Raw genomic sequence first — 24,084 nt, forward strand, 5'->3', positions numbered from 1 at the left:
CCTGTAGCTTAAAGGTCCTAGAGGGATTGACTTCTTATCATAAAATGATTATGCAGGAAGGATATTCGAGCTTGAAGGTCACTTTAAAAAAAACAAACAACCTCCTGAAGCAGCATGTCTTCTGACAGGACAAAGCATGCTGGAGTGCCTCCTCCCCCAGTTCATAACCATGTTACATATAGGTGTCTACCTTTTAGAGATGGTACAGACATTCTCGCAGGTACTTAACTGTTAACTTCCCACTGAAACAAATGTAGGCATGTGTCATCCTTGTTATTTATTCATGTTTCAATAAATCAATCCCTTAATATTTTGTATTTTATCTTGAACTTTCTTAATGTTTAGTAAATGGTGTACATTGGATGCTTTAGCTGTACAGAAGAGCCTGCTGGCTACATTGTGAAGAAGCAGTCTCAATCTTCAAGGTTCTAACACAAATTAACATCACTTTTACAAGTAAATAGTTATAACTCATACCTGGGCCTCAGCTGCTAAGGGGGGGTCTCTCAAACTCACCCTAACTTGAACAGATTTCTAGTTAGCTGCTATTTCATCTTAAAGGTAAGGAAAAGTTATTTATTTTTTATAATTTGCCCATGTACAGAGAGACACAGCTTTAACTTGGAGAAAGTGGCACAAGCAGATCCACTGAGGCTCAGAACTGGGATATGTTGTTCTAGCTAGTGCTCTCCTTAGGAAGGCAGGCAGTCAAAACAGTTCTACATAGTACTGGAAGCATCTAGACCCAGCTCAAAAGTGCACTTTTGAAGCACATGTCCAGCTTGGTTCCTGCAGTGAATCAGACTTCATCTAAAAAGCACATGAAACCAGATGGCAGGCATTCCACCTACTGAGAGGTGGTTTCAGCTAAGGGAACCAGAACAGAGCCAGGTCTAAATGTATGTGTAGCACCTGTTCTGGCCTCAAGGCCCTCTGTTTCTTTCCTGCTCTGGGCCTGTGGTAGCCCTGTAAGTGCTGATGTAGATGGACTCTAGCATTCTAGTTACCACAAAGGAGCAGCAGGAGTTACAGACCATCTAAGGACTCTTTGCTCTCCTGCCACTAAGTACACAAGCGGAGCTTATAATAAAGATTGGAGGAGGGTGTTAGCAAGTTATGAACTGACAGGCATATACACCTGTATTAGAAAGTATTAGGTTATTTCCCTACTTATTATCACTGTCTTTGCTGGCATAGGGGGAAGCAGGCAGGGTCTCTGTGTAAAAATTCACCTGCCACACCTACAGGGTCAAAAATACAAGGCAGTTTAAGACACAAAAAAAAAGCAGAAGGAAGCAACAGCAAGACAGCAGTATTTTATTTCATCTGTTTACACAAAAGTGTGCAAAGTAAACTTCTTAAGAAAGTAGAAGGAAAAGAACACATTTTACTGTAAGAATAACCATAGGTAAACCTGATCATGCTGAAACTGGAACCTACTAGCTTGAGAACACATGGCAGCATTTCAGTATCTTGGCCTCCAAAATTCACACAGCATATAGGTAAGCCTAACAGCAAGTTATGGGTAGTAATAGTTGTCCAAGACTGCTGTTTCTATATAAGAAAGTGTGACAGTTAACTGATCTCTACAGTTTTTAGCACACTTCTGTCCAGCTAATAGCAGATAAACAGTCTCCCAAGATAAACTCGGACACTACGGAGTTCAGATGTAGGTTATGCACATAAAGTGTAAGTCTTCAAAAAACACCATGTAACAGCTAGACTACTTGCCAAATGGTATTCCACAGTTTTTAAGGAGTAGAAACTTTTACCAGTTCACACAAATAGTGGTAGTTGATTACTAATGAGAAGAAACTTTTAAATCTTTCAGCTACTACATTATTGCTTTTTGTACTTTTCCTTGTAGTATTTCAAGTCAGTAAGTGGGGCAAAACCAAGGGGATTAGGAGTTGACAAGGAATTCCCTGTTGAAGAACAAAGCTAGGGTTCACCTTTCTAACAGCCCCTCCCCCCCCCCAAAACACACCACAGACCCCAACAATCAACATGAGAAATTCAACTCCATGTTTGCTATGATCAGGAGAAATACAAGATATTGAAGAGAATGGGGTATTGCAAGTCTTCTGTGCTAATTGTGCAGAATTGAACAGTTGTACACAGCAGTGAAGTGGTAACTGTTTGCATTAAACATTCTGATTTGTCAGTTGGCCTATTTATTGTTCTACAGAATTTATGTTTTTATATTTCATTATAAAACTATGGTAGAAAAAACAATTTTCTTTTACAATAAGGTTTTTACAAGAAGGTTTGAGGTTTTTATAAGAACAAAACTAAGTTAACAAGATTCTTTACACCTAATGTTTTGGTGTACTATCATCTCTAGCATGATATACACTAGCATTAAAATACCTAAAAGACTTTTAAACAGTTCTGTAGTTCATTGTGATTGGTCGAGAAGTAGTTTAAATAGAAGCTTACTTGACCCTTGCAGCTGATTAAGAATTATTTCAAGGGGTTAGAGGTTATCTTTAAAATGTCATACCACTGTAACTAGTTTTCTGCCTTGAGGGGAATTTGTTATACTGCAAAGTGGGAACAGGTTGTAACCATTTGTAAAGCACTGAAGACAAAGAGCTGTTGTGGTGTTCAGTTTACATTATTTCCTAACACATTTTTAAAGTATTTTCCTCAGCATGAAACTGAGATTCATTATTGTAAGACTAGCTTTCTTAAACAAGATTACTAGAAATGGAAGAATAAGCTACATAAAATTCCAGTGATTACTTAATTTAAGATACTCCTCCTCCCCCAGTTTATATATTCTAACTACACACAGGAAAAATGCTGAAGAGCTTATCATATTCAGAGGATGTTGTCAATGGATACTGCTTTAGTAATGTATTACATTAGATTGTTTGCACCTTTTTCACATAACATTAATTTCAGTAAGATTCAACAATTTAGAAGTTTTCTGAAAACCGAAGTCCTTAGCAAAGGGAGTGAGAGTCACTGTATGTTTTGCAACTTGCCAAGATTCTGTTTCACTATGTTTGAGTTATTGCACCTAGACACTGGGATTTGTCATTCTGAGCTGTTAAGAATTAGCTCTCTCCTGGTCCTTCTAGGAAACTTTTTCTCCACTGTTACCACTTCCCAGCTGTCTGAGAGGACAGCAGGGAGCCTAGCAAACACTGTTTGCTCAGAATTCCATCAATTAAATCTTGTCTTCCAGGAAGCAGGGCAATGAAGGGACAACTAGCTCCCCCTGCAAGAAGGGTCAGTTCATGAAACTCAAAAGCCACTTGGCAAAAAGCACTAGCAAAATGTTTGGCTTCTGGCACCACCATCTAGCATAAGTGATCTTTAACAAGTACAAACCTGAAAAATAAAAATCTTCAGTAAGTCAGCTGAGAAAGATACCTATGTAAGAAAAATATTGAAGATAACTTAAACAATTACCTACAAATAAACTTCTAAACCATAGCAGGTACAAGTTTTGTGTTGCATTGAAAAATAGATTCAAATATACTTCCCCCTAATTAGGATGTATAATACTGAATATACACTTGTAACTTAAGTTCTAGTAAAATCTAAGATTTGGTTGTGAGTTTACAGAACAGTCTGTTAATTTGCAATACACTATAGTGTTTAATATATAGCAGCTTCAGTATGAATAATACTTCACTTGTTAGCCAACATTCAGGTGATTTGTTTTCTATCATCTGACATGAGTGAGCATAAACACACATACTCAGCATTTTCTATTTAAAACAAGTAACTGCTGAAGTGTATGCTGTTTAGTCCATCTTCCTACAGTGTAAGCGGTTACAATGCAACAATTAAAACAGAGCATTTGTTTAAACAGAATTGCCCCAAGTTTCCTTTCCCTACCCCATTTGTCTAGGAAAGGATAATAGCCAGTGGAACTACTGGCAGTCTCACATGCTGCATCTAGCCGAGTTAACTCTGAACAACACTGTCTCTTTTAACCCTTGTTGGGACAAGATAAACAGAAGACACATATTTCAACACTGCATTAAGATTTCAATTTTCCACCTCAAGTAGAAACATCAGTTTTGCACAGTGGATACATATTCAAACTGGTCAGAAAGGACTACTCCCAAACAACACTGCCATAACACTGAACCACCAATAGGTAAGTTACAACTAGATACAATTAGCATGCATTTATGTCCTTTCCTTTCCTTATTACGTTAACTGGGAATCAACTTCACACTTCTAAACTGGAGTTACTCATTGCTATTAAAAAAAGCCCCATTGTTGCCAAGTGTTACTACCTCCAAAAAATACAACCCTCCGGCCTCTTAGTAAGGTGCAGTAAGCAAGATAAAAAGTAGCACAAAGGCACTTTATACCAGCAAAGTTTCATACAGTAGTTTCACTTCAGAATAAAGGATACAATAATTAAAACAGACTGATAACTTAAAACACTAATTTTGGCAAGGAAACTTAGTTAAGACCAAACTAGTGTTATAGGACATCCTGTAAGTGTGCAAAACGATAGAGAAAGTTCACTTATCTTGATGCTATAAGCTAAATCCAGACACAGTCAGGTGCTGAGCATTATTCCTAGCTTCAAAGTAAGAGGTATCAGTTTCATCATCCGGCTGAGGTATAAATGGCATAGTTTGATTCTGTAGATTATCCCAGTCCACACCATGAAAGAGGGGGTGATTTTTCAGTTCTGAAACAGAAGTTCATATAAACATTATAAACACCTTTTTGTCCAAGCCCATAGTCACTTTGGTCCCTTGGCACATAACTGTCAGTAGATGTGCTCTATTTTGCTGGTTTGGAAATTCACAAAAGTGCAAATTGCAATTGGGTTTTGATTACCCCCAACCTCAGTGGGATGAAGGTATTGTCATGCCAACTAACCATCTTGCCCTAGCTAGAGAACCTACTCTACACAGCACACATAGTGGATCAGAGATGCCCTAGGGGCCTGTCATGATAGGGCACCACAGAAACTTTAAGCATCACTTCCAAGTGAGTTTCTAATTTTGCCAAAGCTCTGTGTTGAGTGGACATGGGAGTCACTCCCACCCTTCTCCGCTCTGGGCCACCTGCCGTTTGCTAGCTCACACAGCAGTCCTTCTCTGCTTTGTACAGTCCCCTTTGGCCTACCAACAGACAAAGAAGTCTAAACACCCTTATGGTGAAGTTACCTCAGACCACCAGACTCCTCTTTCCCAGCACAAAAGTGGGATAACTAACCAAGCTGCAAGACTTCCTGACTCAAGAACTCCCTTGCCCTATCTGTTCTGACCAGGAGGTGACTTCCTGGCACGCAGGATCTGATGTGTCTTTTGCATAACCTGGAAACACCACTCCCTGATGAAAGTGGCTTTGCTACTTCGATTCAATCCAAGAAAGCACCTTTTCAGCTGAGTGGGATAAAAAAATGGTTTTGTATCACCTGCACCACAAAAAAAAATCAAGAGCAAATATAAAAAATAGGACAAGTAAGAATCACATTTAAAAGGAGGTGAAAGAAAAACAGTCACCGCAAATTTTATTTCTAAGCACAAATCACAGGCTTTTAGCTGATAGACAGCAAGACATTAACACTTGTTTATTATTTCTACATTTCCTGATCAAATAATATAGCACCATATTAAAGTTAATTTTAGACAAAAAGCAATAAATTAGAGTTAGTCTTCTGACTCCTTCTAATAGCTTCGGCAACCATACATGCAGCAGGACACTGCACAGATCCACTTTCTCAGAACTGTATGTAGTTCAGCTCTTCAGAAAGTTCTCACATACTGAAAGCTGTCTTCAGCTGAAAAGGTGAGCAGACTTCATTGTCTTTTCCAAAGAAGTATTAATGTGTACCATGGCTGGCATTCAGCTCCTGCCCACATCTCTGAAGGGGGGAAAAAACCCCCAAACTTTGGATACCCATGTTGTCTGCCAAATACTGCTGTAAAGCCTCTCTTAGCTGGAAAGACTGAACTCGCAGAAGCACAGCACTAGGACATGACATAACTGGGATTTCTCAGTAAGTTAGGCTTCACACTGGAGAAATAAAAGAGGGAGAGCATGTGTGTTGGGGAAGGGGAAGAGAAGATGATAGTGATAGAAACTCAATGAAGAAAAATGAAGAAAACTTAATAGTTGTCCTGAGAGCTACTCATCCAACTTCACTTCAGTGACCTATAAATTGGATAAAGAAATCAGATACGGCTAAAGGTCCTGAGAAAGAATGAATTTCCAAAAACTTCAGATTGGAAGAAACCATTATGTCATCTAGTTTAGATTTCTATGCATGACAGGCAACTAGATTTTACCCTATTATCCAGGAATAAAGACAATAACTTGTGTTTAACTAAAACATCTTCAAATTAAGACATGAGATGCTTTTTGGGAAACATTAAAGAGCCACAGAATTCCCTGTTGACATCATGATCTTCATTTATAACCATGTGCCTTCTCTAATTTGAATTGGCCTGGTTTCAGCTTCTAGCCTTCAGTCTAGTTATGAGTAAGCATTTCTATAATAATTTCCTTCTCTAGTGATTTCTTGTATAGTTTTCTAATAAGATTTCTTCCTCTTTTTCCAAACTATCTCACTTTAAGCTTCCTTCATGTTATCACTTTTTTTTAGTAAGATAGAGTCCCTGTGACAACAGCAAATGCTTAAAGTCCTTCATATAGACTTTGTATAGTATATATTGTCTAACTGTCCCCTATACATTCAGTAAAGACAGGCTGATTCCCAAGAAAAAGCTCATTTGAATTAGCTTTTGTAGGAGGCTTTTCTCCTAAACTACAGGCTTCTAATCAAGGTTCCTAAAACCACTTAGGTCAAAACCCCCAGATATCTGTTACTGAGTTAAACAAGAGTGAACTTTGGTACGTCAGATAAACATCCATAGCAGAACAACATTAAAGCAAAACAAAAGTTGAATAACCACCCCACCCAAATTTCCTTATTTGAAAGGGCAAAATCCCGTAAGAAATACAGAAAATACCACAACTTGCTAAGAGTTCTGGCACTATACACGGAACTTAAACAGGCATTAAAGTTTTAGTCTAAGTTTCAGGAGGAGGACATCACCACTTTGAAATTTTTAATCAGTTGCAAAGAACACAAGAGAATTTTAATACTAACCCTTCAGTCCAGCTCTCTTAGTACTGTCAATTGTTAGAAGAATATCTATTGCATTTTGGGCATTATCAGACAGCTTTTCTTCTCCCTCAGGCCAGGGAATATCTACAGAAAAAGATGCAGATGAGTCAGTAACTCAAACCATAAAACGAATGTTGGAAATACATACTTTCCCCAATTACCAAAACATATTACCTCTTTTCAAAATATTTTGGAAGACTTGTGCTGGCGTTTCATCATTAAAAGGTGGAATTCCAGTTAGAAACTCAAACAGACAAACTCCAAGGGCCCACCAGTCTACAGCAGAACCTGGTAAGAGAAATCCAGGTCATTACACCAACACAAAGGTTTAATGATATCTGCAAAGATTTGAAGATTAGCCATGGCAGAAATTGAAGAATGTTTAAGTCCTGCAAAATTTCTTGGAAATGAAGGAAGAGACAACGTATGTTGTACTTCATTATCAAGCAAAAGATTAAAAATTTTTAAAGGGCTTTTTAAAGCCAGCCTGCTCCTTAATTCATTATAGATAATACCAGGATTTACTGATAAAAGCAAGGGGGTTCTTAACAACAGTCTAATTACCAACTCCCATCACAAAGAATCCAGGAGCTGACTTCTCCAAGAGATTTTGTGATAAGAAACAGTTGTCTTCAGCAACTGCTCTAGAGCCTGGATGAGTGCTCCATATTGTAACCCCTATCCTTCTCTCTGTTATTTGAGAAGACTCCAAGAGTTCAAGCCATTGAACTTAATTTTCATTTGTCTAAATTTATGTCAAAATATTGAAGACAGCTTGCAGAGATGAGCCAGCATGCAAGAAGCTGGAATTACTTTCCATTACACTGAAGTTGATTAGAGCAATGTGTAGTTACTAGCCATCTCTCCTTTGTTATTAAATAATTCTGGTTTTCCACATTCCAGGGGTTTTTTTGCCAAACCCATCTTATTAACCTACTTAAAAACAAGCAGGCAAAGCAATCCCAGACACCATGGCACGCATTGTAAGCATTCTGCATCTTTAAGCCATGCCCACTCCACTGTATAAAGAATAGATGCCACACTTGCTGCAAAAAACCCCAAACAAGAAAAACTTTGAAAGAGAGATTAAGTGTAGTTTTTCTTAGCTTTTTTTTCACATATAAAAAAATTAAGACACCTCCAAGTTAAGTAAACAAATGTTTTGAGCCATTTCAAAAGGACTGTTGGCTAAGTTTAGAAATGCTGAAAACTGAAATGTGTAACTAGTAATCTAACACACTTTTAGGAACTTTTAACAGCAGTAAGAGTGCCCCACAGAGCTAAGCATATCAAGATAAGCAGTGAGATCACATCCAATGTTGTTTGAGGTACTTGGATGTTCAGATAAACTATTCCCATCTTCAAAGTCTAGTAAGATCACAACTCTGAATAATGTACTAACACAGGCTTCAGCAGCAATTTTTCCCACCCAGAGTTTAACTAAAGATTAGATTAACTCCTACCACATCCCTGCTAAATCATGTCTATCAATATTTGAAGCAAGAAACAGAAATACTAGGTCTTGAATATCTGAGCTTTGTTCACCCAAAGTAAACCAGACAGATTGCATAAAGTGAAAGGAGGCAATGAGAAAAAGTGTCTCTAGTGTATTTACTGTTACACAACATCTTCAAGAATGCTAACTTTACTCCTGAGGTACAGGCTTACATGTGTGATTTCCGATAGCCTAGTCACAGTGATTCCAGTATTTCCTGCACCTTTTGTGGAAGCATCACACATTATGTGGAGTGCATACTGGTATATAGAAACATTGTTCACCCAAACAAATTTTTTTTTAAATTGTGATCTAGTTATACTTTGACTGTTCACAGTTATGCTGAACACTCCATTTCTGCACAGTATATAGCAAACTCAGAGATTAGAGTCCCTGCATACGAAAAGACAATGAAGCAAGAACATTAAAATTATTGCAAAACAAATACAAACATCAAGTATCTAGTATGATTCTCTGAAGGCATAGGAATGCAGATTTTTTTCCTTATAGTAGTAACTCAACATTAAAGAAAGATGGCAAATGTTAAATCTAAGTTAGAAATAAAAATAAAACAGTTTTGTAATACTTTATTATAGTTTAGGATTACAACTACATTTACAAGCAAGTTAACACCACCAGAAATATTTAGTGAGGTAAAGTTTTGAGTTCCAAAGCCAGAAAACCCTAGCTTCACTGAAGGTAATGGGTGATTTGTCATTTTCTGACATAAAACTCAGATTCTTTTCAAGTTATCACTGAAGTCCTGAAAACACTTAATTGCATGGAAGTCACATCACAGCCAAGTTTCACGTTGTCTAAGTAGCATTGATTACATTGCCAAGCTATTATCCAGTTTTAACACCTGCCAAATAACCAGGATCCCTGAATGGAAGTGCAAAACAACAGCTACATACGTTTAGTGACTTTGGTCATTACAGTTAAATTGTTAAGTCTCTCCATGCAGTTTTATTTAATCTATATTAGCTGCATACAGCAGAATTTTACTGTTCCACAGATTAGTACTCACTACTTCTCAATGAAGCTCTCATATTTTGTATACTTTTCCTAAGACTATTAGCTCTACAAAATAAAAGTATACTTTTGAGATGGAAATAAAATGTAATTAGAAATACAACAAATGTATCAGGGATACATTGCATTTATTTATTTTTTGTTAATGGTTCTTGCAAGTTAGCAGGAAAATATTTCAGATGTTTGATGATCTCAGTGGAGCTCAGGATTTGAGCCAAAGAAATGTATGTGCTTCAGAGTTGTGCTATTTTATCTTCTTATAGTAATTTGCAAAAAAAAAAAATCTGATGGCTACTACTGTCCACTTGTATGGAAGATCCTGTCAGAAATCTTAAGTGTTTCATGAGGTCATTCAACTCAATAACTGATTTTAATGCAACTTCATAAACTTGTCTGGATGCACATAACAATTTAATATCCATAAACATGGAATACATTCCAAGAATAGTTGGAGGCCTAATCCTTTCATACTAAATTTCACTAAGTTCCCCCTCCCCACCCTGAAGAATCTTAAAGGACACTCAGGATGAGCAAGTTGTGATTCCTAAGCCACATGCAAGTCTCAGCCTGCCTAAGTACAGCTTCCAAATCACAGATTAGCAGCAGGCAAGGCTGTGCTGGACAGTCAAAACCTCCAGTCATGTGAAAAAAGTAAATGGAAGAAGCAGCTGAAGCAAACACAGCCTTCCGTGTCGGCAACAGCTAAGCACTAGGTATTTTTAAAGAATTCACTATCATATTACTGGAACAGTTTAGAGCTCTAGAGATATTTAGAAGTGTGAATATGTCACCTTTCAAGTACTTACAAACTCCATGGTTGGTTTGTCTTACCATGAGGCTTTGTCAAAAGCAGCTCAGGTGCCAGGTAGTCAGGGGTGCCTAGGATGCGTTCACCTTCTACTGGGGCAGCTCCTCTTCTTACACTCTTTGGAGTCCTGTAGGGTGTGCCAGCATCTCCCTGATGAGGTGTCTTAAAATATGCAACAAAGATTTCAGATGTCAAACAAAACTAGCTAAGAAACTCCCATCTTCAGGTTTAGTAATGGGTATAACAGTTGATACTTAAGTTCAAGTCAAGAACATGTCACAAAATGTACATTCCCTGAAAAAGTATGTGTGAAATGCACTTCCATTTCATCTCAACCATCTTGAAGCACGAAAAGCTAAGATGCCTACTCTTTTAAGAAACTCTTCCCTAAGTTGTTCCTCCAGTGTCAAATCCACAAGTAATGACTCAAAAAAACCCAAACACAACCAATCTTAAACTTCTCTTTAAAATTCAAATCTGAAGATAACCTACTAAATAGAACGTCAGAATAACCTTCAATTTTAGTGCTAGGTTCTTAATATTAGCCAATGAAAAGCAAGCATATGTCAAATGCCTGTAAAATAAAAATGAGAATCCTGAATTTTCTCACATATTGCATACCAGATGTACTCAAAATGTATTAAATGAGCCCTTTATTATTTAACCTGTATTCTATGGCTTGCATGCCTGTAGATGAAGTTCTGCTCAAGTTACACTTAGTGACTGTTTACAGCTACACAAACCTTTCAAAAGTAATTTGGAACATTATTTGAAGATAATATATGCAGGCTTACAAAGAGATCAGTAAGTTCTCACAGCCAAGAGGCTGACTACAATGAAAGGTTTCCTGTTATGACCTGGAGATACTACTAAATTATCTCAGAGACTCATTCTTTATTTTTCAATATACCCTTAATTCCCATATATCTGGTATAATTTTGTTTTCAACTTCATCTTCAGTGCAGCTGAGATCAATTCATTATGACTATGCCATAAAGGCTACAGGTAATCAGGTTGCAATGATGTGATTTTTAAAAGAATCACAAAAGTATATTAAAAAGGTATCCTCCCATTTAATTCCAAGTTACAAAAATGTGTAATGCTATCAGTCATTTATTTCTCAGGAGATGAAGTGCATACAACTCTTATTCAATTTCAGCTGAATGCAAGCTAAGTTTCATAGTCAATTAAAATTTTACATAGATAAAACAGAAGCAAGCAATTCAGACAAGGACATCAAAAAAAAGGCTTTCCCAAAACCAACATTTTCAATGTCCCCTTTTGGTACACCAAATCATTCACCACACTGCCAGTTCTGTCAGAAAGCTTTAAATCCTGCAACTAGAACTTAAGTAACTGATAAAGGTCTTGTAAAGCTTTGTCAAAATGAAACAGGAAACACTAATTGGAAAGTATACTTTTGCTTTTCCCACATCAGGGCACTAGTTTACTTCAGGAAAGCAAGATTTTTATTTACTATCAGAAGGATTAAAAAGCTCTAAGCAAAAACTTCATAACCTGCAAGCAGCTGTTACTGTTTTACATCAATCTTTTTAATAGGCTTGTAATTGGTACTTGACAATACACATTACACCATCACTTTTACCAGGATAAAAACAAGCAAACAAAACCCAGCAGGCACAACAGGAATTACTAGTAGCTGAACAGCATTTGCAGACTGTCTTAGAAGGGATGCAGGATTTAAGAAAAAAAATAAAATCAATGACTTCCTGTGAGTAATTATAGGTTTCCTGATTTAACAGGAAGTACCACAGTGCACTAAAAATAGGATGAGACAAAATAGCACAGACTTTTTTTAACCAGTTCACTGTAAGAGCAAATGATTTCTCAGACATAGACAGACAATGCATTGTTGAGCCAGAGGCAAACCAGTGGATATACAGTTATTGCTAATCTCTTACAGAAATTGTAATTTTGGCCACACAACTGCAGTAAGTAAAAGCCTGTCAGCAAAGGTCACTTCAACAAACTACTTCAAACTGCTTCAGTTTTCCCTAAATTAACAAGCAAAATGATTTCAGATCACCAATATCTAATGCATGCACAAAGTTTCTACGTGTCTCCTTTCATACCTGATAAACCCGATATGGTCTTCCTTTCTGTAATGGAGTAATAGCTGTTGGGTAAGAGCCACTACAAACAGGTGAAAGATCCATTATATCCAAGGAAGCCATGCTACATGGCTCAGATACATTGGATATATTAATTGGACTATTATAACTTCGGAAAACAACAGCATTTTTTTTAAAGAGATTCAGTGCTTCCATCATCTTTTCTGAAGGAGAAGATACTGTGTCAAGGTAAGTTTCTTTAATGTGTTTTTGGTCATTATCCTTTTCATGATGTAATGGCTTGCAGTCCTGGACAGTACGTACTTCCTCTCCCTTTTGTGAGACATCTCGGGACTCTGGTGATGTTATTAACATGCCTTCTGTATTTGGTTCCTCAAAGGAGAGGTCTTTAACACTTTTGTCCAAATCTAAAAGCTGCTTTTCTAAATGGCTTTCTGTAACAGACATTTCAGGAAATAAGTCAGAATCTGTACTGAGGATTCCTAAAGGTTTTTCATCGTCAGTGCCTAAAAAACTTGAGTTCATATACTCCTTTTTATCCTTTTCATAGTCCACATCCAGGTCACACATAAGATTTTTAGCTATAATTGGAGTAAGTGACCTTTCTACTGTTTGCTGGTTACCAATAAAACTCTTAACTTCTTCCTTGCTTTTGCAGGTGTCATGTAGGCATCCATCATCAGAAAGCATTAAGGATTGAATTTCTGTTGTCAAACCTGTCCTTTTATTTGCTGGAAATTCTGAGATCTGACAGCCTCGTTTATATTCTGTGTTGGTTTTTTTAACATAGTTAAGTTCCTGGCAAGGACTAGTGTCAACTAATTCAAAGCTTCTTTTTACACCTGGCTTTTCAAAAACTTCTTCCTCTTTGATGGGCTTGACAGGCTCATTCTGCCTTGAAGGTGACTGTTGTTCTCCTGTTTCATTAGTCATACCTCTTTTATTTACAAAGAGTTTTTCTTCCCAAATCTTATTTTCAGAAAGACATTTTCTGACTATGCCTTTCACATCCAGTGTGGTCACAGGAGTATCTGTTATATCAGAGTGTTCACTTCCCAGCTTCTGCCTATTGCCAGAATCACTGCTGCTGATGGGAGAAATGGCAGACTCCAGTTCTTTTTTCTTTAGAACTTTAATGTCTTTGCTATTCAGTAATTCTACATTTGAAATGAGAGCTGATCCACTGTTAGTTGTTTTGCCTGTTGTAGAACATAGTTCATCTTCACTTTGCTGCAAATGAGCACATTAAGTTTTGAGTATCAAGAAAAATGGGATTACAGCATTATAGAAGTGTCTTTTGAAATACCTTATTTCCACTTCCATAAAAAACTGCAAATTGACAAGCATTACTTATTCTTTATAATCACCAGTAGTGACAAACATAATACAGTCAAAAACATACAAAACTAAGGGGTAAGTTGATAATTTGACTTTAAGAACATAAGCTTGCTAGAATACAATAGAAAATGCAGTATTTCTAAATGCCTAAGGATGAAGAAATATAGTGGTTCAAGTTGTATGTGTGATTTTATATTAAGTTAAGCTACAGAACTTCTCAGTTTCCAAAAAAGCCGAAACCAAAGAACCCCGTCATACTACCCTATGGCATATTATACTTTAGGGATGACAAAAGGAAAATGTGATATTAGTACTATTTTGGTAGCACAATACTAAAAACAAGGCCTTGGGAAATGGGCAGATAAAACAAAGAATTATAAATTGTTTTAAAAGTACATTCTTGTGTGATCTAAATAGGAATCATGGCAAGGGACTAAATAGTACAGCAGCATTTTCTTTTAGGTCTGTATTTGTACAGAATTTCATTAACAGTTTAAAATAGCAGAAAGTACTTTGTATCAGCTATAATTACTGGTGTTAGGTTAGCTGACACAAAACCCTTCAGTAATATAAACAAACTTTTTAGGGTTTTTTAATAGCTAGTAGAATTTTGAAGTGTATTTTATTCACTATTTTTCCCCAAGTTCTGCCTTTTAAAAAATTCTTTTGTTTGCATGCTGAGCTAATAAAACTATAGGCATAAAGTCAGCTTCCAAAGAGCCAGTGCTCCCAGCATTCCCCACCTTGTGAAGAACAGGGCTAAACCCACTGCTATCCAGTAGAAGCCTTCTCTTTCACTCCTTTGCTACAGGCTAAATAGCATTTGCTTTTCCTGTTATGTTGCGCAGGACTACTATTTGTTTGAAGAAAAAATAATACTATTTTGATCCAAAACTACTATTCAGCAAGCATTACAACCCCTGCTCCTTCTGCTATAGGAAGGCTTCACTACACTTGAAATAACTGGGGGAAGTAAGTAGCAGAGATCTGCAACAGTGCATATACAAGTATAAGCCGATTTTAATTTATAGTGGAAAGATGAAACAGTCCTGACCTCTACATCTTTCTCCCACCTGGGGCTGCTGCAGCATTCTGATCCCATACTGGACAGGTATGTGTATGACTGACTAGTGGCACTAGAGGTACCAAACCTTTTTCTTGACTGAAGTAGAGTAGGAGTTAAACTTCTCACTGGCATCACAGGAGTTGCTTGAGAAGTATCAAGATCTTGAGAGTAAAAACAAAATAAAATTCAAGTGTTGATATAAATAGGCAACATATCTTAACCAGCTTCACACTATGTCAAGCTTTCACATCGAAGGAAGTTATGGAAAGCTACGCATGACATCATAGTTTCTCTTGTCATCTTTCCTGCACAGTCAATTCACTCATTTTTTTGAAGTAGGGACTTGCAAGAATTTAAAAGCTATATGAACGTTGGCACAATAGTAGCCTTCCTTCTCATTTCAGGTTAGAAATGAGAAAGCAACAAGATAAGACAATTTAAATGAAAGCACACATTGCTATATTAAATAATTTTCAGTGAATGTATGCCAAGAACTGACACTATTTCTATAAAATCTTAAAGGGTCATTTTGAATTCAGTGGTTGTGCATTTGAAAAAAATCAAAATATGACATAAGTAGGGTAGGTGAAAACACGTCAGACCTTAAGGACCAGAGGAATGGTAGACAGCAAGACACTGACAGAAGCACACCTTTTATCAAGTGGGTCCAAGCGACTCGCATAAAATTAAAAGACCACCACCTTACGGCCAGAGTATTGCTCAGTACAAGGCTTGGTATACTCACATGTTTTGATTAATTTGTCTGAAAGAGGGGTATTTTCCTTTTGGACCATAGGTAAAGGAGAAATCACTCCATACAGACTGTCAGATGATTGACTTGAATTGCACCCTGGCATTTTCATCCCAACAGGAGTATACTACCAAGCAGGAAGAAGCATAGTTAAAAGTTAATGGAGCCTGAACAAAACATCCTGGATTGAAAGTATAACTTCACACATTCTTTATTATGTTTACATTGGAGCTTAGTCATGTGCATTTTCCAAAGTTTTTGAAGCACAACTTATAGTCAGCCATTTGAAATATAATCCAAGGTAATCACTTCAGAACTTCAAGGTACTGGAAACATACATGTTATTCTACCAGCTGGCAGAGGAGGTGCAAGAATAGCCTTATCACTCCTATTATTACATTTAAGATAGTAAGCAAACTAAAAGAATGAAGTACTTCAAAGACAGTGAAAATTACTTACAAAACCTAGAGAACTGATGAGAGACAACAATTGCCCTGGTGTACGTGAGTAGTCTTGCTTTGGCTTTGCCATTGATGGTGTAGTAAGGATATCTATCATATTTATCTCTACAAACAGACAAAAAACCCTATGAAGCAGGTCAGGTTTTCCTTTTGCTATTAAATAAGCAAAATTACAGGCATTTACTTAGGTTTTATCCAGCGGGGAAAGAAATTTAGTCACATACCGAACAAATATACAAAAGAAGCCCCCAAACCCAAGTGAAGGCATACCCATACATTCCTAGTTAAGACAAATTGTTTCTTCCTGTACATCCACCATAAAATTACAGTTTATAAATATAGAAACTGTAAAAGTCCAAGCATACTATGTTGTAAGTGTTATGTTTTCTAACTTGATAGCAGCTTTGGTTTTTAGGTAGCAGTTCCAGCCTATGGGCTAAGATGGTGAATTTGATTCAAAGCCTGCTTTCTTTCCCAAACACATCTCAAAAAAAAAACCTGCAGACAAATTTTTCATAGGTGAAAATTTAACCTTAGATACCATTTTTTGCTCACTAGAGGTAAGTAGGCTTATAGCTTACGTATGTTCAAGTAGACACCATAATCTCTCCCATTTGAACTTCACAATTAAAGAACTATATTATAGAAAATACAGTATACTTAGGATTTTCCTCTATACTCTTAAAACCATGAATCAGAAACTCCATAGACAACTGAATTTCTACATTCCTCTAACTACATATAACAGGTGTACTTGCCAGCAGCTGTCTCAAAAAGCTGAACTGGTGCTGTGCAGCATTAATTCGCTGATATGGTGAAGGGTTGGAGGCGCAAGCTAGTTCAGGAACTGGCTATTCACTGTAAGACCTGCCGCCTACTGCCTGTGCCAGACAGTCATTTGACTATTCAGCTGTATTTTCTGCTACTTGAAAACAGTATATTCGTATGCTAAAGTGCTGATTTATAATCCACTGTTAGGGACTCACCACCTCCCCCTGTCCCTCACATTAATGTCTGGAAAGTCCCAGTTCAGATTGGAAATTAATATATAGAAGGACAGAGAAACATGAACTGAAGGACAGAAATAGCCAGAGAAACACCAAGAAAAAGCCCAAATTATTCATTCACCTTTTGAATTCTCTTAGTGGACTCCATAGAAAACTTTGAAATCCATACCCCAAGAGAAATGGCTCTAGATCATATTTCATACAACCTTGTCCCAAAGAATAAATACTTCAGCTTCTGAAGTGCAATGCATAGAGCAGACCCTTTACTAGCATGTACCTTATCAGTACTTACCTACTTGAAATCAGATATTAGCACAACATTTGGGCTTATTTAATTGAAAGCTGCCCTCTATAGGGATGTAAAGGATTCAAGAATGTGGTAATGTGACACAAAAATACATTCTAATACAACCAAAAGGATACAGACAATCTTACCTCTGTTCAGAGTAACTCTGGAAAGCCCAAAGTCTGTCAACTTTATATGGCCCTGATTAGAAATGAGCATATTGTCTGGCTTCAGATCCCTGAAGACATGAATATAGATGAAGTCAGCAAAAAGACAACTGAGCAATATTAAGAAAGTTAACTGACCAGAAACACTCAAACACAAAACATTGATTATAGCTGTTTCTCAGTAACATCTCTTAGCCAGCAGACTATTCCAACTGGAGGAATACACCAAAATAATTAAACATACCTAGCACTAAATATTGTACAAATGTCTCAGGCCTTGTAAAACCACCATGCATGTCACAAGAGTTGTACATTTTGTGTTTCAGCAGGTTTAACAAGTGTTCTTCATAAGTACTACCATCACAACATTTATTAATGTGTAGCTCCTACACATGACAAGCAAACCTTAAGTAAAAGTTTTCATGGGTGTTCTCTGTAGGACTACTGCATGCAGTAAAGCACTTTCACTACAGGGGGAGCATTAGAGTAGTCAATGTCCCTTTGTCCTACAGTTACATGCTTGCAGTATCCAGAGGGTTCCTGAGCTAACAGTCATTTAAAAGCCACAGGGAGAGAGGACCTAGAAGGTAGCATAGCTGCTAATACACCACTGTACCGGGGGAAGAGCATGCAGGCAGGGGAAAGCAGCATGTATTTGTCTGCTTAACATATATGGACAGATTTTATTTTAGGTGTTGCTTCATGATATTGCTGCAGTGTACCCATGCAAAAAGAGCTTCCAGAAACTCTAGCAAATGAGGTAGCTGTTACTATGAAATGGTAATTGGTTATGTGTTCGAGTGAAAAATTAAAACCCCAGACTACCAAATACTTATTTGTAAGAAAAAAGAGAAGTAGGTTTTACCTGTGGATTATCCCATGCCTGTGAAGATAGTCAAGAGCCAACGCTGCTTCAGAAATATACTTAACAGCCATTTCTTCATCGAAATATCCATAAATATGGAGAAGAGATTTGACATCTCCACCAATAAGGTACTCCATCACCTGCCATTCAAAATTTAACATTTTAAAACACATTTCAAATTTGCAAGTAAAATATAAAATAGTTTTTACCCCTAGGAAAATATATTTTCAAGGAGCAGAAGCTGATAGAAGCTTCCTTGTGCGAACTTCATTTCCCACACAATACTCTTGGATAAAATAATTAAAGCTTCAGATGACAGAGTACATGAAACATTTTCTTTTAATAGACCATTTACTTATTTTATATTATTTGCCTAGCCTACTTTCTGTAGTTAGCTCTCAAATAACTACTGTAGTCAGCTTTTTAATTAACTTCTGAAAGATTTCTGTATTATAGAAAATAAATTGCAAAGGACTTCTGTGAAACTCAAGACCTGAAGCCAAAGACCACTAATATTTTGATTTATATAGAACAGGTATCTTAAGGATTTTTTTTTACAAATGTTTATACACTATATTAAATTCAGACCGGAGCCTTGTGAAATAAGTGCAAATTTCCAGAAATGTATACAGTGAGAGCTACTGTGCATTTAAGACATGAAAAAGAGTGTTTAAAAAACCTGTATACATCCAGAAAAAATTATGCAAACTCACACAATATTATGGCCCATGTCATACTCAAGAAAAGTCAGTGGGGTTTCAGAAACTCATTCTTCAATGACAACAATGAATTTATGGGGTTTTGGTAAAAAAAAAAAATCTCACTAGAACTTAGAGTCCAACATACAATACTATTCCATATATATGGCTAGCATCTCCTTTACAAGTCCTTCATCCTGAACTCCTCTACTCCACACAGCAGTTAACAGAGATTCCAGGAAAAGAAGCCTTCATTTACACTCAAAATGCACTGTAGGAGTACATAGCAACCTCGCCATAGAATTTAATCAAGATGTTCACTGTGTGTGCTTACAGCAAACCAGACAAATTACGCTAGACCCTCTGTACAGTCTTAATCCATACTACCTTTATGTGGAGGAAGTATATAAAGCCATATTCAAGTCCTACTGTACTCCACAGTGCTCCATGTGGACTAGCACTTATTTTTGCCATTCGGTTACCCTCTTGTCACATTGGCCAACTACCATAACAAATTTTGAGTGCAGGCAACAAGTAAAACAGATGTTCTTTTAAGTGAGCCACAGGGTGTCTTTCAGTCACTTGGATTCAGCTTGAACAGAATGGTTTCTTGTTTTGTTTTCCCTAGGATTTCTGCATGTTTCTAAGACAGATTAGCTATTAGAAAAGACACTCCTGTTAAAAAAAGGGAACACAGGTGGAAAGATCATAGAGGTACCAGAAGAGCTCAACCATTTCACTTGTTCAAGCATTCTGAGAAAGAAGAATGTAAAAGTGACTAAGGAATACCCACACACTGACATAAAAATGCGTTTTCAGACATGAATATAGTTCTACACTCCATTTTCAACACTATCATAAAACACCACAGCCATTTATTTACTCACTAAATAGACATTATTAGCTGACTGAAGCGAGTAGTACAAGTGCACAATGAAAGGACTTTTGCTGAGAGCCAATGCATCCCTCTCTGCCTGGACCTGGTGAACCATGTTTTTGTTGATCATGTCTGCTTTTTTCATCACCTGAAAAAAAAATGAAAACAAAACAAAATCAAGTAGATAAATTCTTTTCTTTTCTCAACCTGCAGTTCTTCAGTGAACTCATTTATCTCTATACCTCAAACTTGCATACATATATACACATAAAACAGAGCTATAACTTCAAATAAAGACAGAATTTTAAGCCCCAGGTTATTAGAGAACTTTTTTCATTGCTCTCCTAATTCAGTCCTGAATGGAAATCACACTACCAATATTTACTGTAATTGCACACACTGGAAAATGAATGTTTAGGCTGTATCTGAAATTAAGCTGCCTTGAGTTAATCCTCTTATCCACAGTACCCAACTCAGAACCAGGAAAAAGTATTCAATGCCCAGATATACACTTGCTGACCAAGTCTTTCCATCTCTTCAGAAGCTGAAATATATGGCCTGAGGCTTGAAAAGAAAGTGTAGCAGTAAGTCATGCCATCTTGGTATCCTCAAGTGCAAGACTGCAACTATTCCAGCCTCTAATTCTTAACTTTGCAGAGAAAGTAAGTGAATTCTTTGCTTAATTTAAAATATACAATCACATCACCCAACAAGTCTTTGTTTCCTTGGGAAGAAGCCTCAAAGGCATGCAACTCACAATGAAGAAATAACAAGCTTAATTATGAATTAGGCTCTAATTCTCATATTGAATTACTCCACTATATGTTGATGCCCACCCAGTACCCAGTATTAATCTTGAATAGAAGATGCACAGCTGATAGGTATTTAGGCAAGCATTACATATGCATTGGAAGTCTGCCCACCTTCAGTATCTCTGGTCTGGGTATCTACGGTGATACTAAAGCAAGTTTAATTTATCCATTCTCTAAGCAACACAACTCTAAGAAGTCGAGTCTACAGCTACTGCCACTATTCAATAACAGAATTTTATATATAAACAGAATATAAAAATAGCAAGACATAAGAAGCGTAAACTGATACCTTCTATGTTAAGTGTTGACAACTGTAAAAATATTTAACATACGTTAAATTCAGTAGCTTGAATAATCCATAAGTCTCACTGCAATAGCAATAAAGGACTTACACAGCTCTTAGCTCACAATACTTTCAATAAATTTGTGTAAGATACTAAAGTAACATAATTGAACCGCTCTATATGCGCACCTAAACTGCAGAAAATTAGTTTCCACAGCTACCATCACTATTATCAAAGTTGATAAAAAAAAATCCAAGGCATACACAGAATGCATGGAACTACACTTTTAATAAGCATCTACCTTAACTGTGCAAATATTTAGCATGTGGTAAACGTTATAGTGGTGAACAATCCATAAACTGCACTGCAATAGTGATAAAGGATTTACACAAAAGCTTTCACTCAAAACGCTTATAATAAAAACATGTAAGTAGACATATATAGCTCTGAAAAGCAACGTCTATTCTGCATGACCGTTTTTACATTTCCTTTTTTGTGTACTACGCAGCTGGTTATAATCCTTTTAATTGCAAAGTCGAGTTCACACAAACCATCGGTAAAGTTTTTACTGCTGACAAGCCTAGTTTTTAGTCCTTTGTGTACCAATAAAGAAAACGCAACAGTTTTTTTAAAACGTGCACTCAGCAAAAACCCGTCTTATAATTTGCTTTCTTTATGCATCTCAGAGGCAGACTTCTCATTCACGAACAAATGTGAGAACGCCCTCCCAGCGGCACGACTGCTGAATGTCTTCAGTTATAACAAGTGCCTACAAGCAAGAAGCAAATAGCGCACAGACGCTTTGGAAAGACTCTGGGCGTAGTTCCCTCGACATTGAAGGGATTTCTAAAAGCAGCTGTCGTTACCGGATGCCTCCTAACCAACGCCTCCAGGCGAAGAGGGACGCGAGGGGAAAGCTCAAGGCAGCCCCCGCGGACGAGGCGTCTCCCAGGCCGCAGGCTTCTGCCAGAAGGGCGGCAGCTCCCCGAGAGCCCGAGCGTCGGAAGGCGGGGGGGACGACTCATGCCGGGGCAGGCCCCCGCGGGGCGTCTGCCTTTCCCCTCGGCACCTCCCTTTCCCTCACGGGCCTAAACGACAGCGGAGGGCGGCAGCGCCGCGGCCCCTCACCTTCACGGCATACAGCCTCCCCGCCTTGCGGCCCAGGTACACCTTCCCGAAGGCGCCTCGGCTGATGGGCTTCACGATGGTGAACTCCTCGATGGAGGGGGGCCGGGGAACCTCGATGCGCCTCGGGCCAGCAGCTGTGGTGGTGGCCGTGGTGGTGGTGGTGGTGGCGGCGGCGCCCCCCTCCTCCTCCTCCTCCGGCCGCGCCGCGGCCGCCGGCTCCACCGTCCCCATGTCGCGCCTGGGCCCCGGCGCCCCGCGTCGATTCAAAGCGGCACCCGCCCCGCCCCGCCGCGCGGCGTCACCGGCCAACGGGCGAGCGCGGGGGAGTAGGGCGGTGCTCTCGCGAGAGCGCCCGCGCGGCGGCCGTTGTGGTCGCCTGGAGGCGCCTGTAATGGCGGCTGTGCCTCGCAGCCCCGCCTTCCCGTGCGGCCGGCCGCCGAGGGCCCTGCGGCGGGCAGCCCCCTTGCTTACGCCTCCGGGCAACGCTGGGGCGCTTCACGTAGCCGCCGCGGAGCGCGCCCGCCGCCGTTCAGAGACACCGTGGCTGCCGTTCGCCCAGGCCTCTGCATGGTGGCGGCTGCTGCGATGAGCGTCCTCCGGTCTCACCCGTAGTACGGTGCTGCTCCCGGCGGTATCTGGTGAGCAGCGTGCTCAGTTCCACTCGCAACCAGAAGGCGTTAGGTGTTTATTGTTGACACAGATGAGCTGAATAAATTGGTTGCGACGGTGCCGTCGAGGCTTGTGAGTGTTGCTGTAAGTGTTTCTGGTAGGTTCTAGTCACTATCTCTGTCTATATTGCATTGCCTCAGTACAGCTTTCCCAGCTTGGCCAGAAGGACCCTAAAAATTTTCTCATTCTCTTCATTGTATCCAGCAATTAAAAAAACTCCCCAGGATTCATTCTGTGGTTGGTTTTGCTTGGTTTCTTAAGAGCGTTTCATTGTGACAAAATGCCAAAGCTTGGATTCGGCTAAATACTACCCAATCTCGGTTTCCAATTTGGCAGTAGGTTGTTCTTGCTGTGACCAGGTAGACTGTCCTCTCACTTCAATGGGGTGCTTGAAGGTGTAGGAATTCAGCAGAACGCGGTGTGAGACCTTAAGGAACTGGAAGGTAGTATTTATTTAGAAAGACACCAACTGATTTTGGTCCCACAGACTCATTTTCTCATATGCTTCACTCACGTTTTCTCATGCTTGCATACTCGCAGGCTCCAAGAGATGTGCCTCCAAATGGTATAGCCAGGATGACTTCTGTGTAAGAGCACGCTTCCTATCCAGCCCTTACTATCACTGTTGAGCCCTTACTGTCTTGGCATCCTCTGGATTGGTGATGACAAACTGCTTTCTGGGCAGGTCTTTTATGACCAGGAGTTAGAATAATGTGATCTTTTGCTTCCCTCCAATTCTTGATGACTTCAGCCTCCATTAATCTTGGGCAGAGTTGTTCCCCATTTTCTCCGTTTCCTTATTTTGGATATCTCCATGGCTACATTCTGCCTTCCTGTTGTGACAGCAGGGACAGGTGTGGCATTTACAGTGTGCTCTGACCTTGTTGCCATCCTCCTGTTCGCAGAGCGCAGGCCTTCTGACGAATCCATCTGTGACAGTGCCTTATCAGAGTGCGGGCCTTCTGCTCTCAGTTTACACAGCAAGGTCCTCAGTGTTTACCAGTTTTACTGCTCTCAGTTGTGCTCTTGGTCATTCTTGGTCAACCCTTGCCTTACTGCTTTGATGTTGCTGTCGTGGTTTAACCCCAGCCAGCAACTAAGCACCATGCAGCCGCTCACTCACCCCACCC

The 24,084-nt window shown here is 38.8% G+C and overlaps 1 protein-coding gene across 1 annotated transcript; it reads right to left on the bottom strand.

The window, feature by feature from the left end:
* Positions 1-1,301: 1,301 nt before the first annotated feature.
* On the bottom strand, positions 1,302-22,516 carry MASTL (microtubule associated serine/threonine kinase like). Its single transcript, XM_049798338.1, has 12 exons — positions 22,286-22,516; positions 20,072-20,209; positions 18,487-18,626; positions 17,604-17,692; positions 16,160-16,266; positions 15,695-15,827; positions 14,938-15,110; positions 12,546-13,775; positions 10,476-10,614; positions 7,292-7,405; positions 7,100-7,201; positions 1,302-4,666 (listed from the first exon to the last, which is right to left on the bottom strand). Exons 1-12 carry the CDS (start codon positions 22,514-22,516, stop codon positions 4,509-4,511), a joined length of 2,754 nt encoding a protein of 917 aa, XP_049654295.1. The 3' UTR covers positions 1,302-4,508.
* Between the last annotated feature and the right edge of the window lie 1,568 nt (positions 22,517-24,084).

This window comes from Accipiter gentilis, chromosome 4, assembly GCF_929443795.1.
Source record: "Accipiter gentilis chromosome 4, bAccGen1.1, whole genome shotgun sequence".
Taxonomy (NCBI): Eukaryota; Metazoa; Chordata; class Aves; order Accipitriformes; family Accipitridae; genus Astur; species Astur gentilis.

Coding starts and splice junctions, on each gene's coding strand:
- MASTL (XM_049798338.1), bottom strand. CDS start 22,516: ATGGGGACGGTGGAGCCGGCGGCCGCGGCGCGGCCGGAGGAGGAGGAG. Junction 18,627..20,071: donor CAGCTAATAATGTCTATTTA/GTGAGTAAATAA, acceptor TTTGAATGGCAG/GTGATGGAGTACCTTATTGG. Junction 16,267..17,603: donor CAGAGTTACTCTGAACAGAG/GTAAGATTGTCT, acceptor GTCTGTTTGTAG/AGATAAATATGATAGATATC.